At 42.8% G+C, this 27718-nt stretch overlaps 2 protein-coding genes across 6 annotated transcripts; one reads left to right on the top strand and one right to left on the bottom strand.

Annotated features, from left to right (window-relative positions):
• Positions 1-22751, top strand: bcl9 (BCL9 transcription coactivator). 5 transcript variants are annotated; one of them, XM_072444525.1, is made up of 10 exons: positions 2-251; positions 1908-2073; positions 11457-11931; positions 15318-15631; positions 15719-15826; positions 15957-16131; positions 16718-16814; positions 16889-19058; positions 19904-20173; positions 20445-22751. In XM_072444525.1, the coding sequence occupies exons 3-10, from the start codon at positions 11648-11650 to the stop codon at positions 21482-21484; spliced, it is 4458 nt and encodes a 1485-aa protein (XP_072300626.1). In that variant the 5' UTR covers positions 2-251; positions 1908-2073; positions 11457-11647; the 3' UTR covers positions 21485-22751. The 5 variants fall into 5 exon arrangements, with proteins under 5 accessions (XP_072300632.1, XP_072300626.1, XP_072300627.1 ...); XM_072444526.1 differs by lacking the exon at positions 2-251 and adding an exon at positions 296-631; XM_072444527.1 differs by lacking the exon at positions 2-251 and adding an exon at positions 1154-1274.
• A 375-nt stretch (positions 22752-23126) lies between these two features.
• acp6 (acid phosphatase 6, lysophosphatidic) lies at positions 23127-27580 on the bottom strand. Its single transcript, XM_072444532.1, has 11 exons — positions 27529-27580; positions 26761-26978; positions 26562-26690; positions 25942-26072; positions 25772-25851; positions 24889-24976; positions 24590-24722; positions 23933-24033; positions 23751-23843; positions 23507-23672; positions 23127-23434 (listed from the first exon to the last, which is right to left on the bottom strand). The coding sequence occupies exons 2-11, from the start codon at positions 26974-26976 to the stop codon at positions 23303-23305; spliced, it is 1269 nt and encodes a 422-aa protein (XP_072300633.1). The 5' UTR covers positions 26977-26978; positions 27529-27580; the 3' UTR covers positions 23127-23302.
• Positions 27581-27718: the final 138 nt, after the last annotated feature.

Here is a 27718-nt window from a genome sequence, read left to right as displayed (position 1 = left end):
GTTGTCCAGATTCTCACTAGCACACAAACCTGACCTAGAATTGCTACTTAGAAGTTGGACTGAACCATTGGGCCGCGGCGGCGGGGGGCGACAGGAAATCTTGACTGGGATGTAATGGAGTAGGGCCACGGGAAAGCGAGAGGGGGGAGACGTATTTCTATCATAATGTTGCCCTGATAATGTTGTGATTTGATATGAGCGCGGCGTATTTTCGTCGTTTGAGCAAAGCGAGGATAAAGTTAACATTACGGGTAAGTGGTGTTTTATTTTCACATTTGTGCAGAAAGTGAAGGAGCCATGGATCGCCTCCTGGCAACGGGCACACGCGGGTCCTCCTCCCGGGGACATCTCACTCCGGTATCCGTTCTTCTCTGCCTCTGTCCCCGAAGGCTGGCGAACAAACCCACGTCGTGTCTGGCCCGGCAGACAGCGTGCACATTGTAGGCACGGACGCTGTTCTCCAGGGTAACAAAAGCGGATTATTCACCATGTTTTCGGCACGGTGTAAAACCCGCGGAGAAATATTGGTTTTTACCCCATTATACTGGAGGACCGCCCGTGCTTGGTGAAAATGAAAAAGGATACAATGCAGCACGCATGTTCTGCATTCTTCAGGAGTACCACGCCGATGGTATTGTATTTTCTCCCTTTCAGATGTTTTTCATATGATTTTATAAACGCGTAACGAGATTATAGGCCTCGTCTGCTGATTGTTTCGGTCAGACCGATCATCTACCGAGCGATTTAATTGTTACATTGTTAACCAAAGCGGCAAAACTTCACAATAAACGTCCGGCTGGAAGGCTCTAAATGACTTTATTGAAACGAAAGCCTTGAATATACGTGTAATTCTGCGCGTATTTCTTCGGGCTCGGGCTGAAGTCGTTGTTCTCGCTCTCAGCCGCGTCCACTGCCTCCCTCTTCGGGGAAGACTTTGTTTGCGCTGGCCGAGGCTCCATGAATGCAAGTGCTCCAGTCCTCCCTTCCCCCCAGTTCTCTGGCGAAACAGGAACAACTTCTTTTAGGAAAAAGAAAAAAAAAAGTTCCTGGAGTTTTCAAGCGCCATGGAATTACTTTGTCCGCCAAGAGTTGTCCAGTGAGGCGCTGAGATTTGAGGGCCAGGAGCCTCTGGAGCGGGCTCTGCTGCGTTTATCTGCACTTTCAGCTTTGGACGGCTCTCGGTGTGTTTTAGGACGACTTCCTCGAGGAGGCCCGTGAGTAACTCGTGTGCCATTGTGCTGTCTTTGCCTGACACAACCACTCACACCAGAGAGGTGGAAATGATGCAGGTTCAACCCAACTTTACCTTTTTCTTATTTATATGCTGTGACTTGAAAGTGAATATTCTGCTCTCTAGTGTCTCCAGAGCGCGTCCTCAAGGGCCAATGTTGTGAACAAATGTCAAGTTAAGCCATGTTCAATACCAGCTTGATGTTTAGCTCAGAATGTATCTGTGCTCTAATTTTGTACTAAGGTTTCTTGGCAGTGGTCATTAGCAAACTATGATAGCTCCTTTTAACTCAGATCTCCTCAATTGCTAGGCAACACTGCTGTCATGGATCTGTTGCACAGACATCAGGCAAGAAATATATTCTTTGCAGTACTTGGCCCTTTATTTTTGGTCAGTAAATGCATAATTTCACTCCTTTTTACTGTGTATTCTGATCAGCATTAAGCATCATAGGGCATATGATATTTTTCTGAAGAATCAATGTTCATTTCTAAATACTTTCTCTTGCATTTGTTTTGAACAGGGTCTGTCCCAGTAATTTCCAATATCACAAGTGTTTCATTTATTTATTTGGGCATCGGTTCTTCAGTTTTTACATCACAATGCTTCACTGTTGCACATCTTCTTGTTCAGCTGAAGTTTCTGTACTGAATGAATCTCTCTGTGTGTGTTTCAGGTGTGAATGAGTAGTGGTTGTAGCGTGGCGTGAGTGGGCCCGGTTCCTACACAGCCTCCGAGGCTGCCTGGGAGGAGTCTAGAGGCGAGCAGACATCAGTGCCCAGGGGAGCTGAGGCCTGCTTCTCCGTATGAGGCCCTGCTGAAAGGGCAGGGGGGCTTCTGAGGTAACCCTGTTCACCCCGCGTGCCTACCTCTGCTCACACACTCGCCTCACATTGTGCTTGTTCATTTATTTCTCAACTAATACTGCCAGAAAAACAGCAAAGATTCCTCTTCATGCATAGGTAATGCTTCACCAGGTCAAATGTAATCGTTGGTACATACAAGTTTTAGTGATTAATCAGAATATTAATGTATTATTGTCTGTATAGTTTTGGCACCACCCTATTCAAAATGTAGCTGACTATCTTGTCCCGTACGTGGTTGTAATGTTTACCTTGTTGTCGCTGTTCTAATAACCAAGCCCGTGCTCTCGCCGCATCCCTTTTGACACATATCTTTACACGTGCTTGCAGTGATGGGTATCCGCATTGTGATTTGAGAAACCTTGACTCATAGTTGAGTTTGACCACGAACGGCTCTAAATGTGGCGTGAGTCCAGACCCTTGAGTGGACTTTTGTATAATGTCCGTTCTCATTCACAGATCTGGTTTAGCTGCTATGGAAGGCACCGAGTGTTAACCAAAAATCACAGCAAGGGTGAAGGATGAGCGGAAGTAGATATTGATGCGAAGCAGAAAGGATTTATTTTCTCCTTAGATGACTGGCCTCTCGTGTTTCCATGCGTGTGTTTGCTCCATGCCTTTTCCAATTAAAACTAGTATCGCTTTCGTTATGAATGACAAACCAAAATAAAATTGGTTGGTTTTGTTGTGAGTGGCATCAGGCGCACGTATATTTTTAGGAATGATATTTCTTTATTCTCTTCACTCGAGTGTTTGAAATGGTCCCAGTTTTATCGGTTTATTACTAATGTACCTGCTGTTCTGACTAAGACATTCAGTCACAATTAATTAAGGAATTAAAGTTCAGCAGCATAATGACTTTCTGCGACACAATAGTACAGTAATTATGTAGTATTCCCCGAGGAGCAGGGGAAAAGGTTGCATATTTAATACGTGTGTTCATGTACTTATTTAGCGTTGATGTTCCATTTAGTGAATTACATGCAGTCTATTGAAAGATTTGAGATTGTTTTTAGATTAAATGTTTTATGGCTACTATTTGAGCATAAGACGCACAGAACCATGTACCGGTCGATATGAAACTAGTACGTGTTTTCTATTCTACACATCGTACGTGGAAATGAGCAGGAGTTGTTGCTGGTACAGGCTCTTGCTCAGTCACAAATGATGCACAATCTGTTTACAAGTTCCCCTGCAGTGATTGGCAGCAGAGGCACACATGCTGTTCTTGGTGCACTTTTTAAAGGCTCTTCTTAAAGCTACTCAGTGGAACCCCGTGAGCTGCTCTGACCTGCCGTAACCTTCACCGGACATGTTGAAGGCTGCAAGATAACATGAAGAGCCACGTCCTGGTTTATGCCACTGTTCATCTTCTGTCTGATGCAGTCCATAACATGCTTTAAAGCGGACATGTTATGTGAAATTTACTTTTATTGAGCTTTTACCATGTTATAATGGTGTTCCCTCATCATTCGCTTATCCAAAGTTGTATTTTGCTGATTTTGGAATGTTTGAGTAACCCAGCATCTAGTTGAGGCGTGAGTGTCGTTTTCCCTTACCCCATATCCCCACGTACAGCCCTGTATTTAATTGCAATTATTCTCAAAATTCTGACTCATGGTCATACTTGTAGGGTTAAAAAATGTCGCATACAATGTGACCAAGTTCTGCAGCTTTGAAAAGACAGTCAGACCTATTTCTATTATTAAGCAGTTTTCATACTGCAGTTTACAATGAACAAAATGTAAAATAATGATTTATTTGAAGAGTGAAAAGTGATGGTGCTCTGTAATGATTATCTACTATCCAGTGCATGTGTTCAAGTGCACCAGTGTTGTGGTACTGGGCTGGTGTAGCAGATTTCTTTCGCTTACCTAATTTACCATAGAACTTGTGATACATTTCACTGCCTCTGCTTTAATTTGAAATCAGTTTGCTAATTTTACGTTTGAGTGATAAGCATCCATCAGCTGTATTGAATCTTCTCTTTTAAGGAAGCTATGACTTCACTTGCAGTAAATTAAATTATAGTTCTCGTAGAAAATGTGCTTTGAGTTCGCGAGACTCCAAAGCAGCTCTGCCCAATGTTGTTTAAGGCACACTTGGTCTGCGCTGTTGGTCTGCACACTTGCTCTCTTGGTCTGCACACTTGGTCTCTTGGTCTGCACACTTGGTCTCTTGGTCTGCACACTTGGTCTCTTGGTCTGCACACTTGGTCTCTTGGTCTGCACACTTGGTCTCTTGGGCTGCACACTTGGTCTCTTGGTCTGCACACTTGGTCTCTTGGTCTGCACACTTGGTCTGCACACTTGGTCTGCACACTTGGTCTGCACACTTGGTCTGCACACTTGGTCTGCACACTTGGTCTCTTGGTTTGCACACTTGGTCTCTTGGTTTGCACACTTGGTCTCTTGGTTTGCACACTTGGTCTCTTGGTCTGTACACTTGGTCTGCACACTGCACACTTGGTCTGCACTCTGCACACTTGGTCTGCACTCTGCACACTTGGTCTGCACTCTGCACACTTGGTCTGCACTCTGCACACTTGGTCTGCACTCTGCACACTTGGTCTGCACACTTGGTCTGTACTCTTGGTCTGTACTCTTGGTCTGCACACTTGGTCTGCACACTTGGTCTCTTGGTTTGCACACTTGGTCTCTTGGTCTGTACACTTGGTCTGCACTCTGCACACTTGGTCTGCACACTTGGTCTGTACTCTTGGTCTGTACTCTTGGTCTGCACACTTGGTCTGCACACTTGGTCTCTTGGTTTGCACACTTGGTCTCTTGGTCTGTACACTTGGTCTGCACTCTGCACACTTGGTCTCTTGGTCTGCCCTCTGCACTCTTGGTCTGCCCTCTGCACACTTGGTCTGCACTCTGCACACTTGGTCTGCACTCTGCACACTTGGTCTGCACTCTGCACACTTGGTCTGTACTCTTGGTCTGCACACTTGGTCTGCACTCTTGGTCTGCACTCTTGGTCTGCACTCTTGGTCTGCACTCTTGGTCTGCACTCTTGGTCTGCACTCTTGGTCTGCACACTTGGTCTGCACACTTGGTCTGCACACTTGGTCTGCACACTTGGTCTGCACTCTTGGTCTGCACTCTTGGTCTCTTGGTCTGCACTCTTGGTCTCTTGGTCTGCACTCTTGGTCTCTTGGTCTGCACTCTTGGTCTCTTGGTCTGCAGTGCACTCTTGGTCTGCAGTGCACACTTGGCCTGCAGTGCACACTTGGTCTGCACACTTTGTCTGTTCTAACTGTTTAGAACGCAGCCATACACACACAAAATATGCTCTTAGCTTTTGTTGACATGTATTTTCCTCTTACATCGTTCCATCACAGAAAAACAAAAAGTACTTATTTAATTGAAATATACATTGCCTTTTCTAATATGGTTCATTAACTTAAGCATTTAACACAAACACAAAAACTCCAAATCACTTGCTTTTATGGCTGGGATTCCAATAACAAGCCCTAAGATGATTATTGCAGTCTGCTACCTTTTGATCACAGTTCAATAACAATTTGATTAATACTTGCACAGCACTGAGTGAGATGTAACTATAACTATTGTAAAGGTTTCCACATTGAAAAATAGCCTTTAAATCAGCCGTAAAAATTGATGCCAGAGTGACACGTTCTTGCAGTTCTCTGTACATTATATCTGCAATAGGAAGGCTAACTATAGTGCTGTATGTAGTAGAATTACTTTTATTGTCACAAATGGGGCTGTGCGATGAATAAAATTTGAATTGAGATTCAATCATCTCCAATTGTTTGTTGATCTGCTTAGGTCTTTTTAGTCAAGATGTCCGCATTCATAGAAAGAACCGATTAATCACCATTATTATATCAAATGGACATGTAAAAAAAATGGTCTTTGGTTTTTTACTTGTAAAATACGTTCATAACAGATATTTGCTGCTAGATATGCCTCATACTTTCATTTCATCCATTTATTTTCTTAACTATTTTCATAAAAGAGCAGCCATTGATCCACATTTGATTAAACTTCTTTTTTCTTTTTTTTTTACACTTTTAACACAGAGAGAAACACAAGTAGTTTTTCTCTTCATATTGCTCAGCCCAGCTCACAAATTTGATGGGGAAAAAGTTATTATATGCTGTGGAATCAACAAAGACCTTTTCCTCAGTGCAGCGTGTGACTGTTCGTGTATGAGTGAGTGCATGTATATTCTGCTATGTGACTTTATATTTAATTGGGCAGGTCTTAGTCATTGTATTTAAAATTCCATGGTAATGACACACCACCACTAGGGCAGTCTCGGGTAACTTAGGGACGAAATCTGGTTCCAATGAATCTCTTTAATGGTTTAGATGAATGAAATAAGATTTTGGTATGTAAGGTCATTTATTCATTAACTGTTATCATGAATGTTGACAAATGTATGAAAATTGTCTTAGTAGGACACAAGGAAGACCTCAGTGGTCTGCATGAATTGGAAGGGCCCAGCCGTTGGGATTTCCCACAATGCTTGTGGTTTCAGGGAGACGTCCTCCCAGCGTGAGCGAGGGAGGAATGTGGGTCGAGTGTGGGAGAGACTGTAGCAATGGAGGGAGGGCGTCACGGACCAAAGAGCACAGTCAAGAGGGTCTGCGTGCAGGGCAGCACACTGGCTGTAAGCAGGCGCTCCTCAGTCAGTTTCACATGACCACCATGAACACCAACATCTTGTGTGTCACCGTCTGTGGGATTTCTCTGCATCTCTGTGTCAACAGGACACATACTCCAAGATGATACAAGTTTGTTATATTGTGTATATTGCCATGTTTTTGTTTTTCACTTAATTTGCATATCATAGTTCTAATAGGATGTTGTTTGTGGCTTCCTCGGGTGTGTGGATGTGAGAGAGGGAGCGCGAGTAGGCCAGTGAAGAGGACAGATGGACAGAGGCAGGAGCAGGGTGAAGTGTGTGAGACAGATCAGAGCTGGCTGAAGTGCTGAGTGCCCGTTCTGCTGCTGGAGCTGGCCACCACACATGGCAGAATGCCCGGGCGACGCCAGCAGATGTGTCACAAGTGAGTCAGCTCTTTATGTGTGTCTGAGACGGACACCCACGCTCCCCCTCCACCAGCTAAATGTGGATCACACTTTGCGTTTTCATTGCCACTTCCATCATTGTGATGGACACACAGAGGCTTCTGTCACTACCATCTGATCAGACCAAATATGACATTACACACATGTCGCCTCCCTGGGGATTGCAAGGCATCATGGTTGGCCCACTAGAGGGGCAGATAGACCACCAGGACACACCGGGGTCTCGAGCGGTTTCCATCCAGCTCCTTCACTCCGCATCGGTTTAGTGGCGACCCCCTACCAACAAATGCCAGTACAGAGTGTCAAGAATTTAAAACGTCCAACGTCCAACAGTAAACGTATACATTTGTCATGAGGTGAAATTAATGCCTAACTCTTGATCTCCTAACTGATCCAGGCCGGTAAATTATTCTAAATCGGTCAGACTTGATTATCACTGCTGGTACCTCTTTAGGGCCGATATGACAATCTCTCATTGTATTGTGTGTGCAGAACCGTGCTGTTTTGTGTAATCCAAATCTATCCTCTTGTACGCTGATCATTATATTACATTTTGTTCATCGCACACCACATATTGTTCAAAATCATTGTAATATAAATGGCAACTAGAAATCGGTTTCAAACCTGATTCAAACCTGCAGATATAGTTCTGTTGCTGGCCCCACTATTTCATAGTGACATTTAGCCATAGGAAGAAGTCTTTAATGTTAAAGTATGGCGACACAACAATTTTACATGAATGACCCGGAGTTCAAACGTTTCAAAGAAGCACAGGTTTTCTGGGCACTGAAACCCTCAAAGGCAGGACAATACAGCATTACTCATAGATGTGTGAATCAGTTGGGCCAATTCATACTTCAAGAAGCAAGAAGTTTGTTTGTGCACCTCAGGCTCAAAATTACGTCAACTAGGCTCTGATTTGCTAAACCATTTGTTGTCAAAGTTGCACATATAACAGTCTCTCATTCTGAACACTTTCTGAGTCTTTTTGAGTGATGAGACCAGCCACAGCTCTCGCGAGGTTGAGGGGTGATTTTTGCATTAGCGTTGGTTATAGATTTGGGATGTTTTAGATATTTTTCTCAAGCATAAATGACCAACATTATAACCTGGTTAGGTTTTATATGCACCCAGAGGGCGGCGCTGTGGACACGGCCTGCTGCGTCTAAATTCAGTTCCTCAGTTGGCTCGTTTCTCTGTGAATATGTGATCGTAATAAACATGAAGCATTTTTGTAGCTTAACATACAGAGAACACGTCCATTGTCCCCGCTCGCCACAGTCTCTGTGTGTGTGAGCTGGTTTATCTGCCTCCTGCACATCTGACAATTAGAAAAAGTTAAACACTGGGCTAAACCATATCAACTGAGCTGTAATAATAATCTCCATAGCAACGGCACTGAAACAGTTGTTGGGGCTCATGGGGGGGCGGGGTCTAGAGAAGTTTGGCTGTGGTGCTTCTGTTGAAGTATGAACGCTAGAGCCGAATGAATTGGCCTTTACACAACCCAGCGTAAGTTAACCCTTATGGTTTGGGTATTAAACGTGGTAAAGGTCTTGATTGTTGATTTGAAAGGGGCATTGTACAATGTTGTGCGACTGCTTTATAGTATTAAGTGTGTTTGGAAGCGAGCCAATCACTGCCGGTTATTTGTCGCCTGTCTCAGATTGAGAAATGTCCTCTTCAATAACCTGCATAATTCAGAAAAATCTTGTCCATTGATTCATCATGAAAATTGTCATTCTTTCAGACTCAGTTCAGCCTTTATTTTGAAACCTGTTGTCATTTAGCCTTCCTGTGGACTACAGCTTGTTGAGATGAATATCTGTGGAAGACAGTCACAGAAACATTTTTTTGAGTTCATTGTAAATATTTGTACATCTTTGTGCCATTAGTTAAAAAAAAGGCCTTACTTGTGTGAACACTTGTTCCTGTCACAAATGATTGGTGTATTATGTTAAATGTTGCGTTGGTGGCGTCACAGCTCTATGTTTAGTGCCATTCTGCATTCCTGAGTTTCTGAGCACAGACTGTGAGTACTGTCTGTAGCTCTGGGTGTGGCGCTGGAGAGAACTTGTTCAGGTGAGCTCCAAAGCTGCAGGTCCATGTTGTGCCCTGCTGCACACAGCCCTTTTCACCTCAACCATCAGTCATCATGCTGTTGGACTAAAGACATTTCATTTTTGGTCATCCATCGGTAAAACGATCTTTGCTTCAAAACTTGTTCTTCAAAAAAAGCACAAGAAACATTTAAACATAACTATTATTTATTTTTTGCAGAAATCTATGTGCTTTACAGTAATTGGATCGATCAGAGTGTTTTATGTACCTCCTCGGTTTTATCTTTGCTGTTTTGTTATGTGAGCTAATACACGGCTGCTGCTTCAAACTGCTTTTTTATAATGAGAAAGGTGGAGATATTGTCTCTATTACAGTCCTAAACAAATAGTAGGGTAAAGGCATTCTTGAGATGGAAGTTAAGCAGATGCAGCAAGGGAGCTTCATTGTGACTGAACTGCAAAATAGGATTTGCATAAATGAGGCTGAAACATCAGCAGGGTCTTTACAGCCAACAGCGGGGCTGAGATGAACCAATGAGACTGTGTGTGTCTTTGCATGTTGATACTGCTCTGCTGTAACATTCAGGCTCTGCCACCATTGGTTTGCAGCGGGCCATGTTCTTCACACCTGGAGCCCATCCTCTCTGTGACAGTCTAGGATCTGCTCTGATCACTGTTCAGACGGTGTGCCCCCTTTTGTGCCTCCCTTTATTTGAAACCCCAAATCAATTGTAATGTAACTATTTTCTGCTCTATTTTCATGTGGAAACTCATATTTATACGAGAGACAAAAAGCAAATTTTTAGAGGCACATTCTAGAGTTTGCCCATTAACTCGTCTGCACTGGAGCTGCTCCGGTGTTGAGCTGGAGGGAGAGCAGGCTCTGATTACCTTTGTTGAATGTGTAGCTTTTTCCTGTGCGTGTTTGCCTTTTCTTAAAATATGTCTGGTCAACAAGTTTTCCAATTAGACTCATTAGTTTGCAGTCAAACGTGAGTGACAGGTCCTTGTTGGTGAGCATATTCCCATTATGAATGTCTTTGTACTTTAGGCTATCGTTTAATGAACACCTTTTAGTTTATGGGTCCCAATACTGTAGGTAGCAAAACCAGTAACTTTATTTAAAGAATACAATATTTAATAAATCCATGTTTTTTAGGTTAATAGACCAGAAGGCATCCAGACAGATACCAGTATTGTGAAACTAGGTACACATGATTACTAATTAAATTGTGGCTGTGTAATCAGCTGTAATCTTTGAAAGACTGAAAAGAACAATATTGTGCATTTGGCGTAAGCAGCGAGATTAGTCTAATAGCTTGTTTGTATGGCATTTGTGCAGTTGAAAGTAGTTGTGTGTGCAGAAAAGTTTGTACTATTGGCAGTTCCATTTGCGTTAGCATAGCACACATGTAACTTTTGTTTTCATATTGGGACAAGTTATGACCCACTCTGATTGGTCAGTCTTCTGTTTATAGCAAAGCATAGGTTTAGAAATACAAGGTCCCATTGTGTGCTCCACTCATTTGTAACAGTGAAACAGAAGTGAGGACATACGGTAGGAGCTGTTAATCATATTCTCTGTAGCCACACCAGACGAGCCGCAGTAGCAGGACTCACAGTGTATGTTTGTCTGGGTCTCTCCGATACACCACCGCTGCACCTCCTGCTGCTCCTCCACCAGGAGAGTGCTCCAGAGCCAGCTAGAATGTGGAGTTTTTGGAAGAGAGCCTAAATATTTTCTGGATGACAGTGTAATTTAACTGACTGTGCTGCTCTTTTCAACAACATTCTCGTGCAGTTCTCATCATCTCAGTGAAGAGAAAAGTCACTGATTCACTGATCAGGCCTTTAGTAATATCCTACGGCTTACCCATGTGTAGGGCTTTGTCTTTTCACTGTGGCATTAATGACCGTGCTGTACAGTAGCTCTGTAATTTGAAATGTAAAATGTATTCTCTTTTATCTCCAAAAAATATTTTATTGCTTACTTTATTTACTCCAAGAGCTTCCATATTTGGGTCAGTTGCTATGTCTGATATTTCTTTTTTTTCTGAGTTCAATACCAGTTTTACAGCTTATAGCTAGTGTAATGTAAAAGTTTTAAGCTATTGTGGTTGTTGTGAGTTTAGTTTAAACAGCTTCTCTGACTAGAGTTAGGGTTTGTCTGACTGATTCAAGGTATTGTGTCCGATCGTGCCTCATTTTACTGACTGTTCTTTTCCTCTCTCCACAGTGTGCCCGAGGGCCATTGAAAGCCCCCTTGGGTGAGTTTCATAAACACCCAGAACAAGAGAAGACTCCTGCAGTATTATATTAGTTTGAACACACAGCTTGTACACACACACATACACATACACACTGCACACACTACATTCACCACACGCGCTCATACGCACACACTCACACAGACACGGAGAGGGGAGAATGTTGGAGGTCCAAGAGGAGAGGCCAGCGGCGGCAGGATCAGCAGCGACACATTTCAACAAGAAGGAACGAGGAAAGAAAGACCGGGAAGACGCCAAAGACAGAAATCTTTCAAATCTTGGAAATCCTGTCCAGGGCTCTAGAAACGCACGGGCAAAAGCACCACTCACAGCACACAGCGGCAGCCCTAACCAGCTCATTACTCCGCCCTGTTCTGTGGTCCTGGGAGCCCCATCAATGCACTCCACTCGGCTCAAGAACTCCCCGTCCACCAACACACAAAGGTGAGAGCAGGTCATTTAGGCCAACTCAGCCATGTGTTTTATCATACACTGCTCCTGACAAAACTATCTAAAGGTTAATTGTAAATCCTAAAGCCATAAAACATCGACAGACTCGTTCTGAGCATTTTTGCCATCAAATCATGTCAAAACAAATGTACTCGAACGCATGTACGGCCACTAACAATTCAAATAATGTATAACTTCATTCAAAAAAAAAATTACATTCAAAACACAAAAAAAAACATTCAAATGCATGCAGCTCTTTTTTCTATAATTGGATATTAAAATAATTACTGTAATTTTTTTCATTAATTAGCAAGTTCTAAAAATGTTGTCGAGGTAGCAAATACATTGCCTCCAGTTGGTTAAAAACATAGAATGATAATTCATGGCCACTGCTAGCTATTTAAGTGCCTAAGCCTAAATGCCTGCTAGTGCCCCCTGTGCCCCCAACCTTCCTCGAAAGTGTAAAAATACATTAGAGCTTGGAAGGCTGTATCACTATCTCCAGTGACTATTATTGAACAATGCGTTTTAGACGTTGATTTTGCACATAGCCACGGTTTAGCTCAACAGATAGCTCTTCTAGGTTTTTATTTCTAATTGAATATGAAGCATATTTTTATCAACTAAAGACGGGATTTTAGAACACTTTAGCAAAGTCATATGTCCTCCAAACTGTGCCCCTGATCTGTTTGTTAAAGCTTCTTCAGCGATATGTCTCTCAAACACTGGAGAGAGTGCACCTCTTCTCCAGAAGAAAGATCTCCACATGGTAGACCTACTGTATGTTCCCTGTTTAATTACAGTTTGTACAATGAAGCTGGTGCATAAATGGGCTCAATCCAAACTTCATGGTCAAGCTGGTGGTCCTCGGAACCCTGTGCTCTGCATGTGATGCGTGTAATAGGGGTGGCAGCACTAAAATGAGTCTAGAAATAAACTTTAAGAATAACTTATTTAACTTTTATTTTAGTATTTCTCTAAGGTTTGAAAGATTTATTTAGATATTTATACAGGAATCTTTTTTACCAAGACTGCACTGTGGACTGGTCTGCCATCGCTTTTTATTTATTAAGTACAATTATCATTTAGAATTTGATTTTGTCGCTTCTCAACAAAAATAGTCCATCATCCATTTCGGTTGGGACTTCCTGGTGTGTGATCTTAAGTGGCTCTGGGTTCAGGGAGTCCGCTGAGCGTGGATGTTTTCCCTGCTGACTCATGGATCTGCGGCCTCTGGAAAAGAGTCTTGGTTGCCAAAGTTCTACCTTTGCCACAGTTTTCAGATGGTTATGTGTCAGCCTTGTTGAATACACACAATCAAACCAGGACACGGCTAGCTTTCAAGACATTTGTTTTATATATTTATGAATATTTGAACTTGTGATGTACAGGACAGAGGGAAAAGAGGTCAGGGTGTGGTAATAGTGCACCCTGCCAGTCGGACATGTGCTGCTCGCTTGAGTTGCCTGAACTGTAATGGTTGCAGCTTTGTCGAGAATGGCTATGGCCCGAGTCTCCTCCTATGGTGAATACAGCACTGTCAAAATGTTGTTGTCATGACAGTCTTGTCTTTATTTATTTACCGGCTGGCAGAATAAGAAGTAGGGTTTCTGACTTCTGAAGGTTTGGGAGCCAATAGGGATCTTGAGGGGTTTGGAAATGCTGTTAATCTACATATCAACCATAAATTACAACACACCACAGATGTAGAGCTGGGTTGAAATAATCGATTTTCCGATTTTTAATCGATTCGCATATTAATGACCGATTATCAATTCGTACGTCCAAAGATCGATTTTTTTTTTTTTTTAATTAAAATTATTTTCTACATTTCCTTCAAGAAAGATAATTCAGGACTCCTGGATTATCTTTCTTGAAGGTAGATTGACCCTTAACCTTTTCATCAGTAACTACCAATACTTGTAAGATTTGCTGTTTAATATTGATATAATACTAGTTTTAATATGTTGCTTCTCTACACAGTCATGAAGTGAAGGAAACGGTTCAAATACATTTTTAATAACATTAACCCCCGGATCGAATCGAAATCGGATCGAATCGGAAATCAGATCGAAATCGGAGCGAATCGGATGGGATCTGAGAAATCGAAAAAAACGATTTTGAAACGTAAAAATCGGAATCAAATCGATTCTTGAAATTTGAATCGAAACCCAGCTCTACACAGATGGTACTGTTTTAGCTTCTCTATTGTGCAATTTAGATAACTAAATATTGATTTTTATGTTTCTGTGCTCATTCTGTCAGTCGGTGTAATCCCTCATTCGTCCAGGCGTGTTCCATACACGACTACAACTGAAGCTTTTTCTACTTATTCTGTCAGTGTATTATAATTCAAGGATTGAATGAATTGAGGCCAACTTTAAATGAGGTACGATATAACATATCCAGGTAGGGTTAGGGTCCGAAGTTTAATTAATAAATAAATATTTATTAATCATTGGATTTATATAGCTCCCTCCATGATACTTGGGGCTGGGCAATTAATTGAAAGATCGACAGATCGAGTTTGCGTCATGTGGCATCCCTATATGAGAGGGTTTTTTTAACAGACAATTCCCTGTAAGTTAAGAACATGTAAAATTGCGGTTTGGAGCAGAGGTCAGACTTGGAGGAAGAAATTTGAATATTATTTGTGTTAAATGTCAGATTATAAGCCTGTATAGTTGATCAGACCAGGGGTAGGCCAACTGAAGCGAGACAGCTAAAATGCGCCTCCGGCTGCTCTGACCACCGCACTCACCAATTTCAAACTAGGCGATGTGGGTGAAGTGTCTTGCCCAAGTACACAACAGTTTCCTCTAGCTGCTCCACTGTGATAGCTGGTGTTCCAGTGGTCTCCCACCCAAGTACTATCCAGGCCCTGTCCTGCTTAGCTTCTGAGAGATGATGAGATCAGGCATTACCTGTGAATACTGGTCAAGACATATACATCCTTGGTAGAGTCGTCGTCAGATTCACCTGACTCACAACTGACTCAACTGTCCTTGGGCAATACATTTAACCCACCTCACTCCCAGTCTGCGTACACTGGTGTGTGAATTGGTGTGTGGATTGATGACTGGTTCCTTGATGTAAAGAGCTTTGAGTGCATTTGAGTGCAAACTTCCTATAATCTGTTATCCGTCCTTTTCCTCTGAATCTACCTGCGTTGTATCAATGAAATTTCCCCATGTGTGGACAATAAAGGAATATCTTATCTTATCTTATTTTGAAGGAAGAGATTTGCTATATAAATGCGACCATTTATCCATTAAAACATTGTTCTCGATATGTTTATTTGGTAAATTTTTGCCTCTAGTCTCCATTTAATGTAGTTACATTGTCATCTAATTTTTTGTACATTGCTTTGTGTCTTGCAGCCCTAAACCTAAGACGGAGGTCATGGTGCGATCCCCTCCTGTAATGTCCCCCTCCACTGCTGTCCAAATGGAGTCTAAAATGCCCAATCAGGGCAAGCCAGGAAGTGCTGGTAGCCAATCACAGCCCTCACCTTGTGACCCCAAGACGCTTGGTTCTAAAGGGGCTCAGGGTGTGGCAGGGAGCATGGGACTAAAAAATGGCCAGGGCTTGACCTCTGGCCCCGGCTCCAAGGTTAAAGTAAAAAGGGAGAGGAGCACCTCTGTGGAGTCCTTTGACCAGCCGGAGAGTGGCATGCCTTCCAATGAAGAGAAAGGTGGCACACACAGTCTGACTTCATCACCCACTATTGTATTATTTGTTTATTAAATTGTTTACACTATTTTTGTGTCTGTCCCTCCAGAAAGCAGCAGGGTAAAGCGTATGTGTGTGGCAGAGAGGAGGCAGCCTTACAGTGGGGCTGACTGGTGCTCTGGGGGGGAGAGTGATGAAGAAGACAAAGGATTCTTCAGTAAGTGTGATTTAAAAAAAAAAAAAGCATCTAATCATGTGCAATAAACCTGTGATGGATCTGGTTGACTTATAACTGTTTGTTATAATGGGGAAAAACAAATCCTAAAGTTTTCCTTGCGTCTTCCTAGACTGTAACAGTGATGTGAAGCCCCAAGACACCCATTCTACCTCCAGTACAGGACTCAGTCGCTCCTCTACACCTTCCCACAATGCTATGGGCCAAGGCTCAACAACAGAATCTTCTAGTGGCCAGAAACCAGGCTCAAAGCTTGTGTATGTCTTCACTACAGAGATGGCTAACAAGTAAGATATAATATTTTTCCCAAGAAAAACAATGTGTTTAATATTTCTTGTCATAATCTCAATCTCATGGTGATGGGAAGACGGCGCTATGCACTTTATGTAATAGAGTAGAGTTGCCAAGTAGAATGTGACTTAAATTCACGTAAATATGTAGAACAGTTTTACAGATGCCCACTGTGAATAATTTTACTAAATTGCAGTTCAAAACTAAATGCAATAAGCAACTATGTAAATTGCCTGAAGTGCACCTGTGTCCCTGTCATCAGCAGTAGATATTGTTGTCTTTGATGTTTGTTTGCCGCCATTTCTGTGGATGTTATTAGGATGCTTGCTTCCCCTCCACTCCGCCTCCCCTTTCCCAGTAATAGCTTAAATCCAGTGTTTCCAAAGCAAGTGTCTCAGTAGGAATTGTCCTTTGGCTCAGATGAGCACAGACGGGAGTTGGATCAAGCATGTTCTGTGGAAGGTGTTAGTGTGTAGCAGTTTACAACCAGTTAACTATGATAAACTGCCATGACCCTAACTGTTTTTAATTGTCTATCATTTGCACTGTATTTTCTTACTATGTACATCTCCATGTCCTCAGGGCGGCTGATTCAGTGCTGACTGGCCATACAGAAAACATCATTGCCTTCCATATGAAAAACATCTCCAATAGCAAGGACAAGGCTCACCTCCTTTTAGTAAGCGCCAACGTTTTTATCCTTAAATACTGCTCTACATCAGACTTGTACTGATTTTTTTTTTTTCTTTAAAGAACAATGCAGCAAACAACCTCCGTAACGACGCCAAACCTTCCCAGCAACCTTCTGCTCATGTCCAAGATCAAAGTCTCCAGGCAGGGTCTAAGCCGTCCTTACCAGGCATGACAGAGGCAAACGCATCTCAGCCGTCAAACCAAGGAAGCCAAACGGGTGTTCTTCCACAAGAAGGGTCATCTTCTTCCGGCATAGAATCCAAAAATCTTCCTGGCAGTAGCCCAAGTAACCCTACAGCAGCAGTGGACCAGGCTCCAGGCTCCCAGACTGAGGCAGGTCTCAACCCCTCGACAGCAGAAGGTCCGGGTGGAGGTTCTGGAGGGACAGGGTTGACCCCACAGCAGCAGCAGCAACAACAGCAGCAGCAGCAGCTAGCCCAGGAGCTGCTCAACATGGAGGCCAACACAGAGGGGCTGTCCCAGGAGCAGCTGGAGCACCGGCAGCGCTCACTACAGACTTTAAGAGACATTCAGCGCATGCTTTTTCCTGATGATCGGGACGCTCCACCACCTGGGCCCCCACAGAGCCATGGTGGACCCCATGATGGAGGTCCTGAAGGTGGCCCCCGTAGGGCTGAGCAGGGCCCCCTACAGGCCATGATGGCACAGTCACAGAGCCTAGGACCACCTGGTCCTGGAGGCCCACGTCCCCAAGGTCCACCCTTTGGTCCTCCTCATGGTCCAAGGGATATGCCACCGTTCCCACAGGATGAAATGGGTCCACACATGGTTGGGCCGGGGGGCATTGGAGACGGGGAGCAGATGACTCCAGAGCAGGTGGCTTGGTTGAAACTGCAGCAGGAGTTTTATGAAGAGAAGAGGAAAAAACAGGAGATGCAGCATCGACCCATGCCTGACATGATGATGCACCCACATGGTCCACGGGGAATGATGCGAGGGCCACCGCCCCCCTACCAAATGGGTCCAGGAGAGATGTGGGGAGGCCCCGGAGGACCCCCAGACCACTATCAAGAGCGTATGAGCATGGGCCCTGGTCCAAGAGGCATGCCCCCACATATGCAGAGGATGCCTGGATTCTCTGGGATGATAAATCCTGAAATGGAGGGTCCACCAAGACCTGGTATGGGGTGGCCTGATGATATGCCTTCACGGATGGGAGATGGGCGTGGGTTTCCAGGGGGACCTGGAGGTATGTTTGCTGGTCCAGGTGGTCGAGGAGAGCGTTTCCCAAATCCTCAGTCTGTCCAAGAAGCAATGTTCCACCAAGGTATGGGAGGAGAAAAAGGACTTCCACCAGGCATGATGATGGACATGCAGAGAATGATGGGCCACCAAAGGGGGGGAATGGAGCCAGGAAATGGGATGGGTATGTTTCCACGGATGCCTGTTGACGGTCCAATGAGCCCCTCATCGAGGCTTCAGGGAATGGGAGGCAGAGACATGGGGCCAGAGTTTGGCATGGGTCCTGGACCTGGGCCAGGCCCACATATGCTTCCTTCAAAGCCTCCAATGAACATGAGTCCAGATGAAATAATGAGGCTGAGAGCAGGAGGAGGGCCACCCATGGACGGCATGGGTCCACAGGGCCGTCCTATGCAAGGACCACCCTTCCCAGAACAGGGGCAGCCAGGAGACTTTCCTATGGGACCCGGACGGCCCTTTCCTGGTGGGCCAGGAGGAATGAGGGGTCCACATGGAGACCCGAGCTTTGGTCCAGAGCATAGGGCTACACCCACAGGGGGCAACGGCCGCATAAACCACCTCCCCTCTGGTCCTGGGCCAGCACAAGGACAAAGGGGCCGTAAACCAGCTGACCTCAACGTCCAGGCTGGAGGGGGCAACTCCCCCAGTGTCAACCCGCTCAAGTCCCCTCCTTTGAGGCAGGTCCAGTCACCAATGATGGGGTCCCCCTCCGGAAACCTGAAATCCCCTCAGACACCGTCCCAGCTTGCAGGCATGTTGACTGGTCCGACTGGCCCTCCTGCCCCTCCAGCACCACCAACATCAGCACCCATGAAGTCCCCTCACTCCATGATGGGCTCAGCAGGTGCCTCTCCTGTCCATATGAGGTCTCCTTCTCTTCCAACCCCATCTCCAGGATGGGCCTCTTCACCAAAGCCGCCCATGCAGAGTCCTGGAGTGCCACCTCAGGGTGGCAAGCCTCCTCACTCTTCACTTCACTCACAAAACATGGGCAACATGGAGCAAGGTATTCATTATTAATTGAATACTACAATATATATTAAACTGTAATAAGGTTTCTCATTAGGGGTTTTCACACACAACGGTACCAACAAGTACCTATAATCCGTCAGTTAATCAGAGGAACCACACAGTTCCCCTTTCTTGCATTTACACTGCAACAGTGGCTGAAAGTGGGTCTAACATAGCACCTTTTATAGTGTAGAACATTTGAATATTATTTAATTATTCTACTACATTGTAAACCATGCATATAAACGTTATTCATAATTTATTAAATCTATTATTATTTTTTCGATTTTTATTTTTTTATTTTTATTTATTTATTTATTTATTTATTTTTGGAGCTACTGTGTCCAAGTAATTTGTCTTATGTATCATAAAAGTTTGTCTAAGTCTTAGTATGTTGTACTTATTTGTACACTATTTGCGTTCCTGGTCCAACCGTTAAGTACCTACCCCAAAGCAGGAGCTAAATAAAAGTCCCCAAACTGTGGCCCCAGTCCCTAGTTCCTACTCTGTGAATGTGCATCAAAAGGGGACTGGAACTTCAAAAAGTTCTTATAGATTAAAAACCCTTATTACTTGATATTTGAGTTATTTTAAGGTTTATAATAAATCAATAATTCTTAATGTCTTGAGTTAAATTTTAAATTGTACAGGAGCCATGACAGAAAGTAGTAAACAAACATGAATTTAATAGGGGTTGATGGCTAATGGTACAGCAGCTCCCTCTTGTGGTCATTGAGCAATACATTTCCCTTTTTAAAATGGCCTTTGAATACATTTTGTTTTATTTTCATCAAATCCTAATAATTGATCCGATGACTGTATTCGTTTTGTCCTTCACAGGTGGTAACGGTCCTCCCTCAGCCCCTCCATCAGGAGCTCCATCTGGACCCATGTCTCTCCCCGGCAGTGTCCCGTCTGGCAGCCCGTACACAATACCCCCAGAGCCCACGCTATCTCAAAACCCACTCTCCATCATGATGTCACGCATGTCCAAGTTTGCCATGCCCAGCTCCACACCGCTGTACCATGATGCCATTAAGACTGTGGCCAGTTCTGACGATGACTCGCCGCCTGCCCGATCACCTAACCTGCCTTCAGGGAACAATAATGGTAATTATTTATCTTTAGAGCATATGTGCCAAAAGCACTCGCATGTGTGAAGGTGCTAAAACCACAACTTGATTATCACCGATTCATTTGACAGTATGGATTTAAATTCTTTTAGCTGTCCTATTAATGCTTAAAGCTTTTTTCTGTGCCAAATCTTTAAAAAGTCTTTTCAAAAATATTTTATTTACACCCACAGTTAATTGTTTGATTTGAATAATAGTTTCTACATGTAAATGTCAAAATGTTGATTTGTTTTTCTTTACATACTTAGGTATGTCAATGAATCACCAAGGAAACCCTCGAATGATGGGACCTGGTAGCTCGGGACCCATGCCGGCCCTCAGTCCTCTGGGAATGAATCCCATGGGGTCCCAGCCTCTGTCCCATGGAATCCCTCCACAGATGCCGTCTCCTAATGCCCCCAACATGGGCCCAGGCATGATGCCCCATGGCATGATGATGCCACAAAATCCCCAGGACCCTGGAATGGCAAATCCTCAAATGATGCCACAAGGACGCATGGGCTACCCCCACCGGAACCAGGGATATCCTCTTACACAGTCTCCTTCTCAGCAGGGACCTTTCTCCCCGCACAACGGCCCTGGTCCACAAGGCTTTCCGGGCCATCCCATGGGTTTCCAAGGTGATGGAGTACCTATGGGTGGACGAATGGGAAACATGCCTCATGGGGGAGGGGGTGATGCAGGCATGTGCAAACCAAACACACCTGGAGGACCTGAGTTTAACAACATGCCAGGTGGATTTAGTGACGCAGACCTTCATGAAGTAATGCGCCCAGGAGCATCCGGTATTCCTGAATTTGACCTGTCCAGGATAATACCTTCCGAAAAGCCCAGCCAGACTTTGTCTTATTTTCCAAGAGGAGGGGGAGACGAGAGGGGGGGGAAACCGCCGCACCCATCAGGGTTCCCTATGCAAGGCATGATGGGCGATGGTCCCCTGAGGATGGGAATGTCCATGCAGGGAATGGGTGGGATGCCAGGGGGGCCGGGTGGAGGAATGGGCCCCCAAGACATGCCGATGGGGAACCCCGGACACAATTCTATGCGGCCACCGGGATTCATGGGTCAAGGAATGATGGGACCACAGCACCGGATGATGTCCCCTGGGGGCCCGGGCGGGATGATGCAGGGTAGACAAATGGCCCACCCTGGTCCTGGCGGCTCACCCAACATGATGATGTCGCTGCAGGGCATGGGTGGCCCCCCTCAGCAGACAATGATGATGGGAGGTCAAATGAGGCCTCGCGACATGGACATGGGCTTTAGTCCTGGCCCTGGAATGTTCTAATCCAACAGAAACTTTGCATCAAGAATGTTCTTGGACTAATCAATGATGGAGTAAAGACTCAATGGTGACAAATCTGACAGACTCAGACATGATATGAGAAGATTTATCCAGAAATGAATAGAATGGCGTTAATATCCCATGTGGGAACTATTGCAGTGTAACTTTGTACTGGCCCAGACAGGAGTACCTTGCCACAACATTTGAAATTGGCTCATGAACTTAAGAATGTAAGGGATTGTTGTGCATCAATTTTGCAAATCTGTTCTTGTGTTTTTTGATTATCTGACTGTAGAGTTGACTCCAACGTCAAGAGGAATTGACACTTACAAAGTCAGTGTGGAGATGCTACAGTATATGTCTACTTTTGCATATTAAAAAAAAAAACAGATTTGGTCCAGAAAGTGGTATGGAACAAGAGAAAGGAATAAGAATTTGTGCTTTGTGAAGAATTTAGTGGAACTTCATCTTGTCTCTGGCTCCATTGTTTCTGTACAGTATATCCGTGTGTGGATGGGAGGGTGAATGTTTCAGACTGTGTGTTTGTTTGTGTGTATGTGTATGTATAGGCATCTATCAGTGACCTCTCAAATCCTCCTACCCAACTTTCATTGGGCGAGGAACGACCCCTAAAATACTGTACTGTTTACCATTGGTGGGCTATTCAAATTTTAGTCTATTTTAATTTTCTTTGTAACTCCAGTGTATAACAAACCAAACTATGACCTCATTAAGATAATAGTATTATTAAAAAAGCACAAACATTGACCGTTTGCAGAAAGCGTCTTCTTTTTCTATTTTTATCAGTGAAAGCAACGTGTGGGGATCCTGGCAGCGTTGTAGCACAATGATCTCCACGTCCTGTTTGAAAATGTGACCGCCTTTTGACCAATGCTTCAAAACGTACAGGGCTTGCATTGCCATTGTGAAGAATACTAATACCCAGATGTGCTGTGTTTCTTGTTCCTGTTGTTTTGGCTCTTGTTGACTCTGGGTAAAATCATTCTCACAGCAATAATCCCCCCAATGGTCAGCAGCTTGAGACAGGAGACCAATGTTCAACTTGAGCTAGGTAAATCTGGTATCATTTGGTGTGGGTGTATGGTCTCAGGACGGCACAGAAATGTAAATGCATACTGCTTACATCCAGTTGGGTTCCTTTTTCTCTATTGTATAAGCTTGTCATGTGTTCTCCATTGGCTTTGGTGCAGATTAGCCTTCCAGGGCTGTGGTGATGGACTACAAATAAAAGATATTGTTTTGGTATATACATGTTGTCTCCCGAGTGTGCGGTTAGCGTGATGTGATTGTGTGGACAAATATTTCAACATTTGACCACATTTGGAGAACCAGTTAGGCAAAAGGCAGACATTTGAACAGTTACATTACATCAACTCCTATTTGTTTTAATCAAATGCATTACAATTTAGAGGAGTGTGCGTGAGTCAACATGCATAAAGGAGTCAAATCTTTATTTAAAAACACTGTGTTAAAACAATATTAAGCACCACAAACATGTCAATACATGGTAACTACTGGCAGATAGCAATAATTATAAATAGAGCAAATCTTAATTGGTTAATTGCCACACATATCCAGAGGTATGTAGTTGTTCAAAGTGCCAAACAGTTTTTTTCACTGGCCAAGTGCTTAAGTGTACATTAGAAAGTACATGCATTTACAGATGATTGTTGACAGTGCCACAGATTGCATCTTAAATAGCATTTTACTCTTCTCAATACAAAATGCATTTCATGACTGCTGACCAAGGGGTCTCAAAACCTTTGGTGTATCTCCAGAGTACATGTACAGTGATTTCAACTATTTAGGTAAATGTTCTGTGCTGTTGCAAAGTGACTGATATTGATCAGGGCTCAGAGAGTGGGCTGAGAGAACCTGTTTGAATTCTTGGAGGGGGCAGTAGACTCCACTGCATCCAGGAAGTAACTGGTCCTAAATGGAGATCAAAACCAATTGAGAACCAAACTGAAAAGTACAAATGATAAAACAATCACATGTAATTACCTGGCCTATGTATGAGACTTTGACATAAGCTTCTTTGGTTTGTCTGTGCTTGTACAGCTCCAGAGTGATGTCGGCAGCATATGGTGGCCATCGCATGTCAAAAATCCCCATAGCCATGAGACATGGGATTAATGTGGTGTCATGTACAGAGTACAGAAACAACCTCCTGCAAATATAGCAATCAAAACAACATACTGTACCTGTATACTGTAACAAAAGGTCCCTCATTTCTAAGATGTCTTACCTGTTTGGCTCCTGCAAGACTCTCTGCAGTTTGTCCTCAATATTGACTAATAAAATGTGCAAGAGTGGACCTACACAAAGCTGCAAGCTCTCCCTGTCATCAACATAAGAATAATATGTATTATACAATATTACCAACAGAAAATGTTGTTCCTATTGATATCTATAACTCATTGTTTTAACCTTTTGCTTGGATTATAGACGTAACACATCATATCAACAGCTCTCTGCTCCACTTTATTTCTCCAAGTATCCAACACCGGCGGGCATGGAAGGCCATGAGTCTAAAAAAAGAGATTTAAAACCATTAGAGTAACGTGGTCCGTTGGGATCTGACTCAATTTTGTTTTTCTAATATTTCACATGTAAAGTATAATTGTCCAAATAATTATAGTCAAGTCTTTACATTCCGACTTCACTCTAATGTACTAATACAAGTAGGTCTTATTTTATGATTATTATTATTATTAAGTTACACTTGTGGTCCTTTGGTGTAATTTCTGACCTTATTTACCAGTAGTTTCTCTTGTAATTCTTCTAAAAAAAGAAAATATTACAAATAACAAAGGAAGAATCCTATTCCACAAAATCCTTAGTGTTTAATCAAACATTACAAAATGACAGTTCTGCAATGACAATGTTTCCACAAGGGATATTTTTTAGGTTAATGAATGATATATTGAAATCAAATAACTAGTATAGTAATAAGCGATTCTAATTTGTCAAAATTAATAGAAACGTGGTTTTTGTTTCTATGCCGTCATTTTCATACTGTTCTACTTAAAAATAACCTGTGTATTTTTGGGGATAGTAATATGAATCATGATGTGGCACTGTCACCTCTCTGGCAACCATGTCGTCTCTAATGAGGATGAAGTCGACTTGCTGGTGAGCCGCGATGCCCAGCGCCTCCTGAATGCTCTGCAGGTCGGCTGCGATGTCTGGCAGCATGGACGACTGTGCCCAGCGGTGGCTGCACACAACACACACTGTCAGCCGCACAACATAGAAATTGGGAGACAACCTGCCAGAAAAATCTCAACTCTGCGTCAAAATTGCACAACACATTATTCAAGATTTCAGTTTTGGTTGGCGAGTATGGGAGGACTTGACTGGCTTCACATTAAATTCATACATACCCGCCAAGAATTTTGAGCAGCTTGCAGCCATGGAAGTTTGGGTATAGTATTTCTGCTTCAGCCTCCGTGGTTAATATTGGCACAATCTCTACAAAATAAAAACAGGAACATGATGTGTATGCACAAAAAGAGATACAGTGCTCAAACCAGTAACACCCCAGATACAGTAAATGGTCATTTAACCCCTAAACTATTTGCCCAATCCATAAAAATAAAAACATTTTATTTGCACCTTGCAATTTGCAATTTTTATATTTAGTTCAGTTTGGTATTTATCTTTACTTGAACGTTTTTAAATGTATTTATTTCATCAGGTTGTTGCTCCCACTCTGACCTGTGCCATGAGAAATAAAGGATTCACAGGTTGTAATGTAGATTATTATTTCACGTTTTGTTCAATATTTACTTAGAGATGCTGGGCTTTTCATAGTGCGTCTTATCATAGCAAGAAGCTGATTTTGTTCACAGTGCTTTTATTTGTAAAGAATTGATGCACAATATTTTGTGTATGACGTGGAGTCTAAATTTTTAAAATAATTGCAAAGAAGTACAGCCTCAAATACAGGACAATACAGTTATGTACATAAAATGTCTCTTTAAGAGATGTGATTTGTCACAAAAAGAGACATTGAGCAAGTTGAGTGTATTTTGGGACGTTCCGACTCCAAGACCTCACAGATTTGCACTTTTCCAGCAGTGACTTTGAAATCATCCTATTGACAGTGCATTGGAATTGATCATAGATGTCAAAATGTCAAATTTTAGTGTTACAATTATTTTTTAAATTAAGAATTTAAAATTATATGAAAGTATATTTGAAACAAACTGATACAATGCTGTTATTAGTGGAGAGCACTGTGCATGCATTTTGTTGTGCTTTTACCTGTTTGTTTTTGCTGGAAGAGCCCTGCTACAAGACACTTGGCAGATTCAATAGTTCTCCAAATATTTGTAGAACGAACACTAAACATTGAAAATAAGATCACACATTTTATTCAATAGTTCGTGGTTGTGCTGTAATACCTTAATGTGTTCTTCCTTCAGAACACTTACTAGACCTCAGCTGGACTAAATGCAGGAGAGAGGAAGGAACTGTCTTCAATGTATCTCTGCCTCAACTTTTTGCCCAGTTCATACAGCTGCTGCATGCCCAGTGTGGTCAGCTGACCAGGGAAAGAGCCACCCTGCCAAATCAACACAATCATGTTACCATCAGATCATTACTGTGGACTCGAGCAGAGAAATGTGGTACACACACAGCAAGAGTTTAAGCTTGGCGTAAATCTAGTAAATAAAACCTCCTACTGAAAACAACAGCATACAATGCAAGTAAATGTAGGAATCTTAACTTAATAAACAGAGTTGCATCACAATGGTCTGCTTACTCACTTAGTTGAAGCCTAATAGTGTTTCTTCATGACCACTAGATGAAGTTATAAATAAAGAATCTACATTCATTGAGACTGAAGTAATAACATTTCCCCCCAACAGATGTATACAGGTGTATTTGAAAGTGTTGTGTATGTTTATGATACATAAATAATTTTATTCACTTCACTTATAGTAAGTGACACTGAGCTGTAAAGACTAATTTGTTACAAATAATACAAATTCTTAATTTGTTTTAATCTTTTCTCTACTTCTGTTAATCAGAACACGCCTACAGTACTCACGGTCAAGACACTTTTCCGATAGTTATCTTCCATAGGAGCTGAAGGTCTGGGACCACCACTGAGATCTGTTACAGCATAACTGATGTGTGTGTGCGGAGGAGGCTCCAGAAGAGTTGTTACCCACTGAACCTTCAAAACGTTTAGGAATGGTTAAACTACTAATATTGGACATATATTAATATACGACCAAAATATGTACCTCCATAACATTAGGAATAGACTTCAGAGGGGTCCGTGCACCGTGTCGGAACAAGACCTGTACCAGTTGAAGTTCATAAGGAGAGTTGGGGTCCCCAGCTGAGGGGCTGCTAGTTCTACTTGCTTTGGACTCACTTGTTTGCTGTGACCAAAGAATTGAGCCAAAAGCAGCAGAAACTGAACCAACAACGCCAGCTTTCACCCAAAGCTTGTTCATGACTGAAAGGAGGATTTAAATCACAGACAAATTTGTTTCATGTCATAAACATTTTGGTTCTTAATGTTTACTTGTACTGAAGAAAAGCATTTTAAAGGTATATTCCCAAAATGTGACTTTTTCATAACCTCTACAGTAAACCTTATCAAGTGGCAACAAAGGCATTTTGTAGACAGCGATAAGATTATTACAGCCTCTTTTTCTGACAGCTTAAGCAATATTGGATTTATGACTGCATTTATGATTCATAAATAGAAATAAACATTAGTAGCCTACTGATATTCTTTACATTGCCAATAAGTATGTAATACATTAAAGCTTCACCACGTTGTGTAATACACAGTAGTAAATAAAGCAGCACGCGACAGTAAAACAGTAATACAGTGTTGGTAAGTTCATTAATTCACTTAAGTTTCTTATAAAATTATTTACTAGAAGAATATAATGGCATTTCCCAATTGTGGGACGAATCTTATCTCAAGACTCTGGGCACACAGATCACCTTTAACCAGACAAACGTAATCCGCAACAAGAGACAAAATATCAACTTACTTTTAGTTTGGAGGCGAAATGAGCAGTGTTCAATTCAGCGTTATATTCACTTTTACCTAACTCCTGCTAGCTGGTTGTATCGCAGAGCATCATGGGAGCTGTAGTGATCCTCTACCAAACACTGTGCACATTTCAGCGGAAGAAGGAGGATAAAAACATCATGTCCCAGAACCCGCGCGTGTGTTTTCTT

Source organism: Eucyclogobius newberryi, unplaced genomic scaffold (assembly GCF_026437365.1).
Source record: "Eucyclogobius newberryi isolate DKJ021-1_F unplaced genomic scaffold, fEucNew1.0.hap1 SCAF_14, whole genome shotgun sequence".
Classification (NCBI taxonomy): domain Eukaryota; kingdom Metazoa; phylum Chordata; class Actinopteri; order Gobiiformes; family Gobiidae; genus Eucyclogobius; species Eucyclogobius newberryi.
The sequence above is the reverse complement of the archived record's forward strand: the minus strand, read 5'-3'. Positions and strand labels throughout refer to the sequence as shown.

Excerpts from the sequence above, each read along its gene's own strand:
- bcl9 (XM_072444531.1), top strand. The coding sequence starts at position 11,648 with ATGTTGGAGGTCCAAGAGGAGAGGCCAGCGGCGGCAGGATCAGCAGCG. Across the intron at positions 15,827-15,956 it reads AGAAGACAAAGGATTCTTCA|ACTGTAACAGTGATGTGAAG; the intron begins GTAAGTGTGATT and ends GCGTCTTCCTAG. Across the intron at positions 16,132-16,717 it reads ACTACAGAGATGGCTAACAA|GGCGGCTGATTCAGTGCTGA; the intron begins GTAAGATATAAT and ends CCATGTCCTCAG.
- acp6 (XM_072444532.1), bottom strand. The coding sequence starts at position 26,976 with ATGAACAAGCTTTGGGTGAAAGCTGGCGTTGTTGGTTCAGTTTCTGCT. Across the intron at positions 24,977-25,771 it reads CTTCCAGCAAAAACAAACAG|AGATTGTGCCAATATTAACC; the intron begins GTAAAAGCACAA and ends TTTATTTTGTAG. Across the intron at positions 23,844-23,932 it reads GTCTATAATCCAAGCAAAAG|GGAGAGCTTGCAGCTTTGTG; the intron begins GTTAAAACAATG and ends TGTTGATGACAG.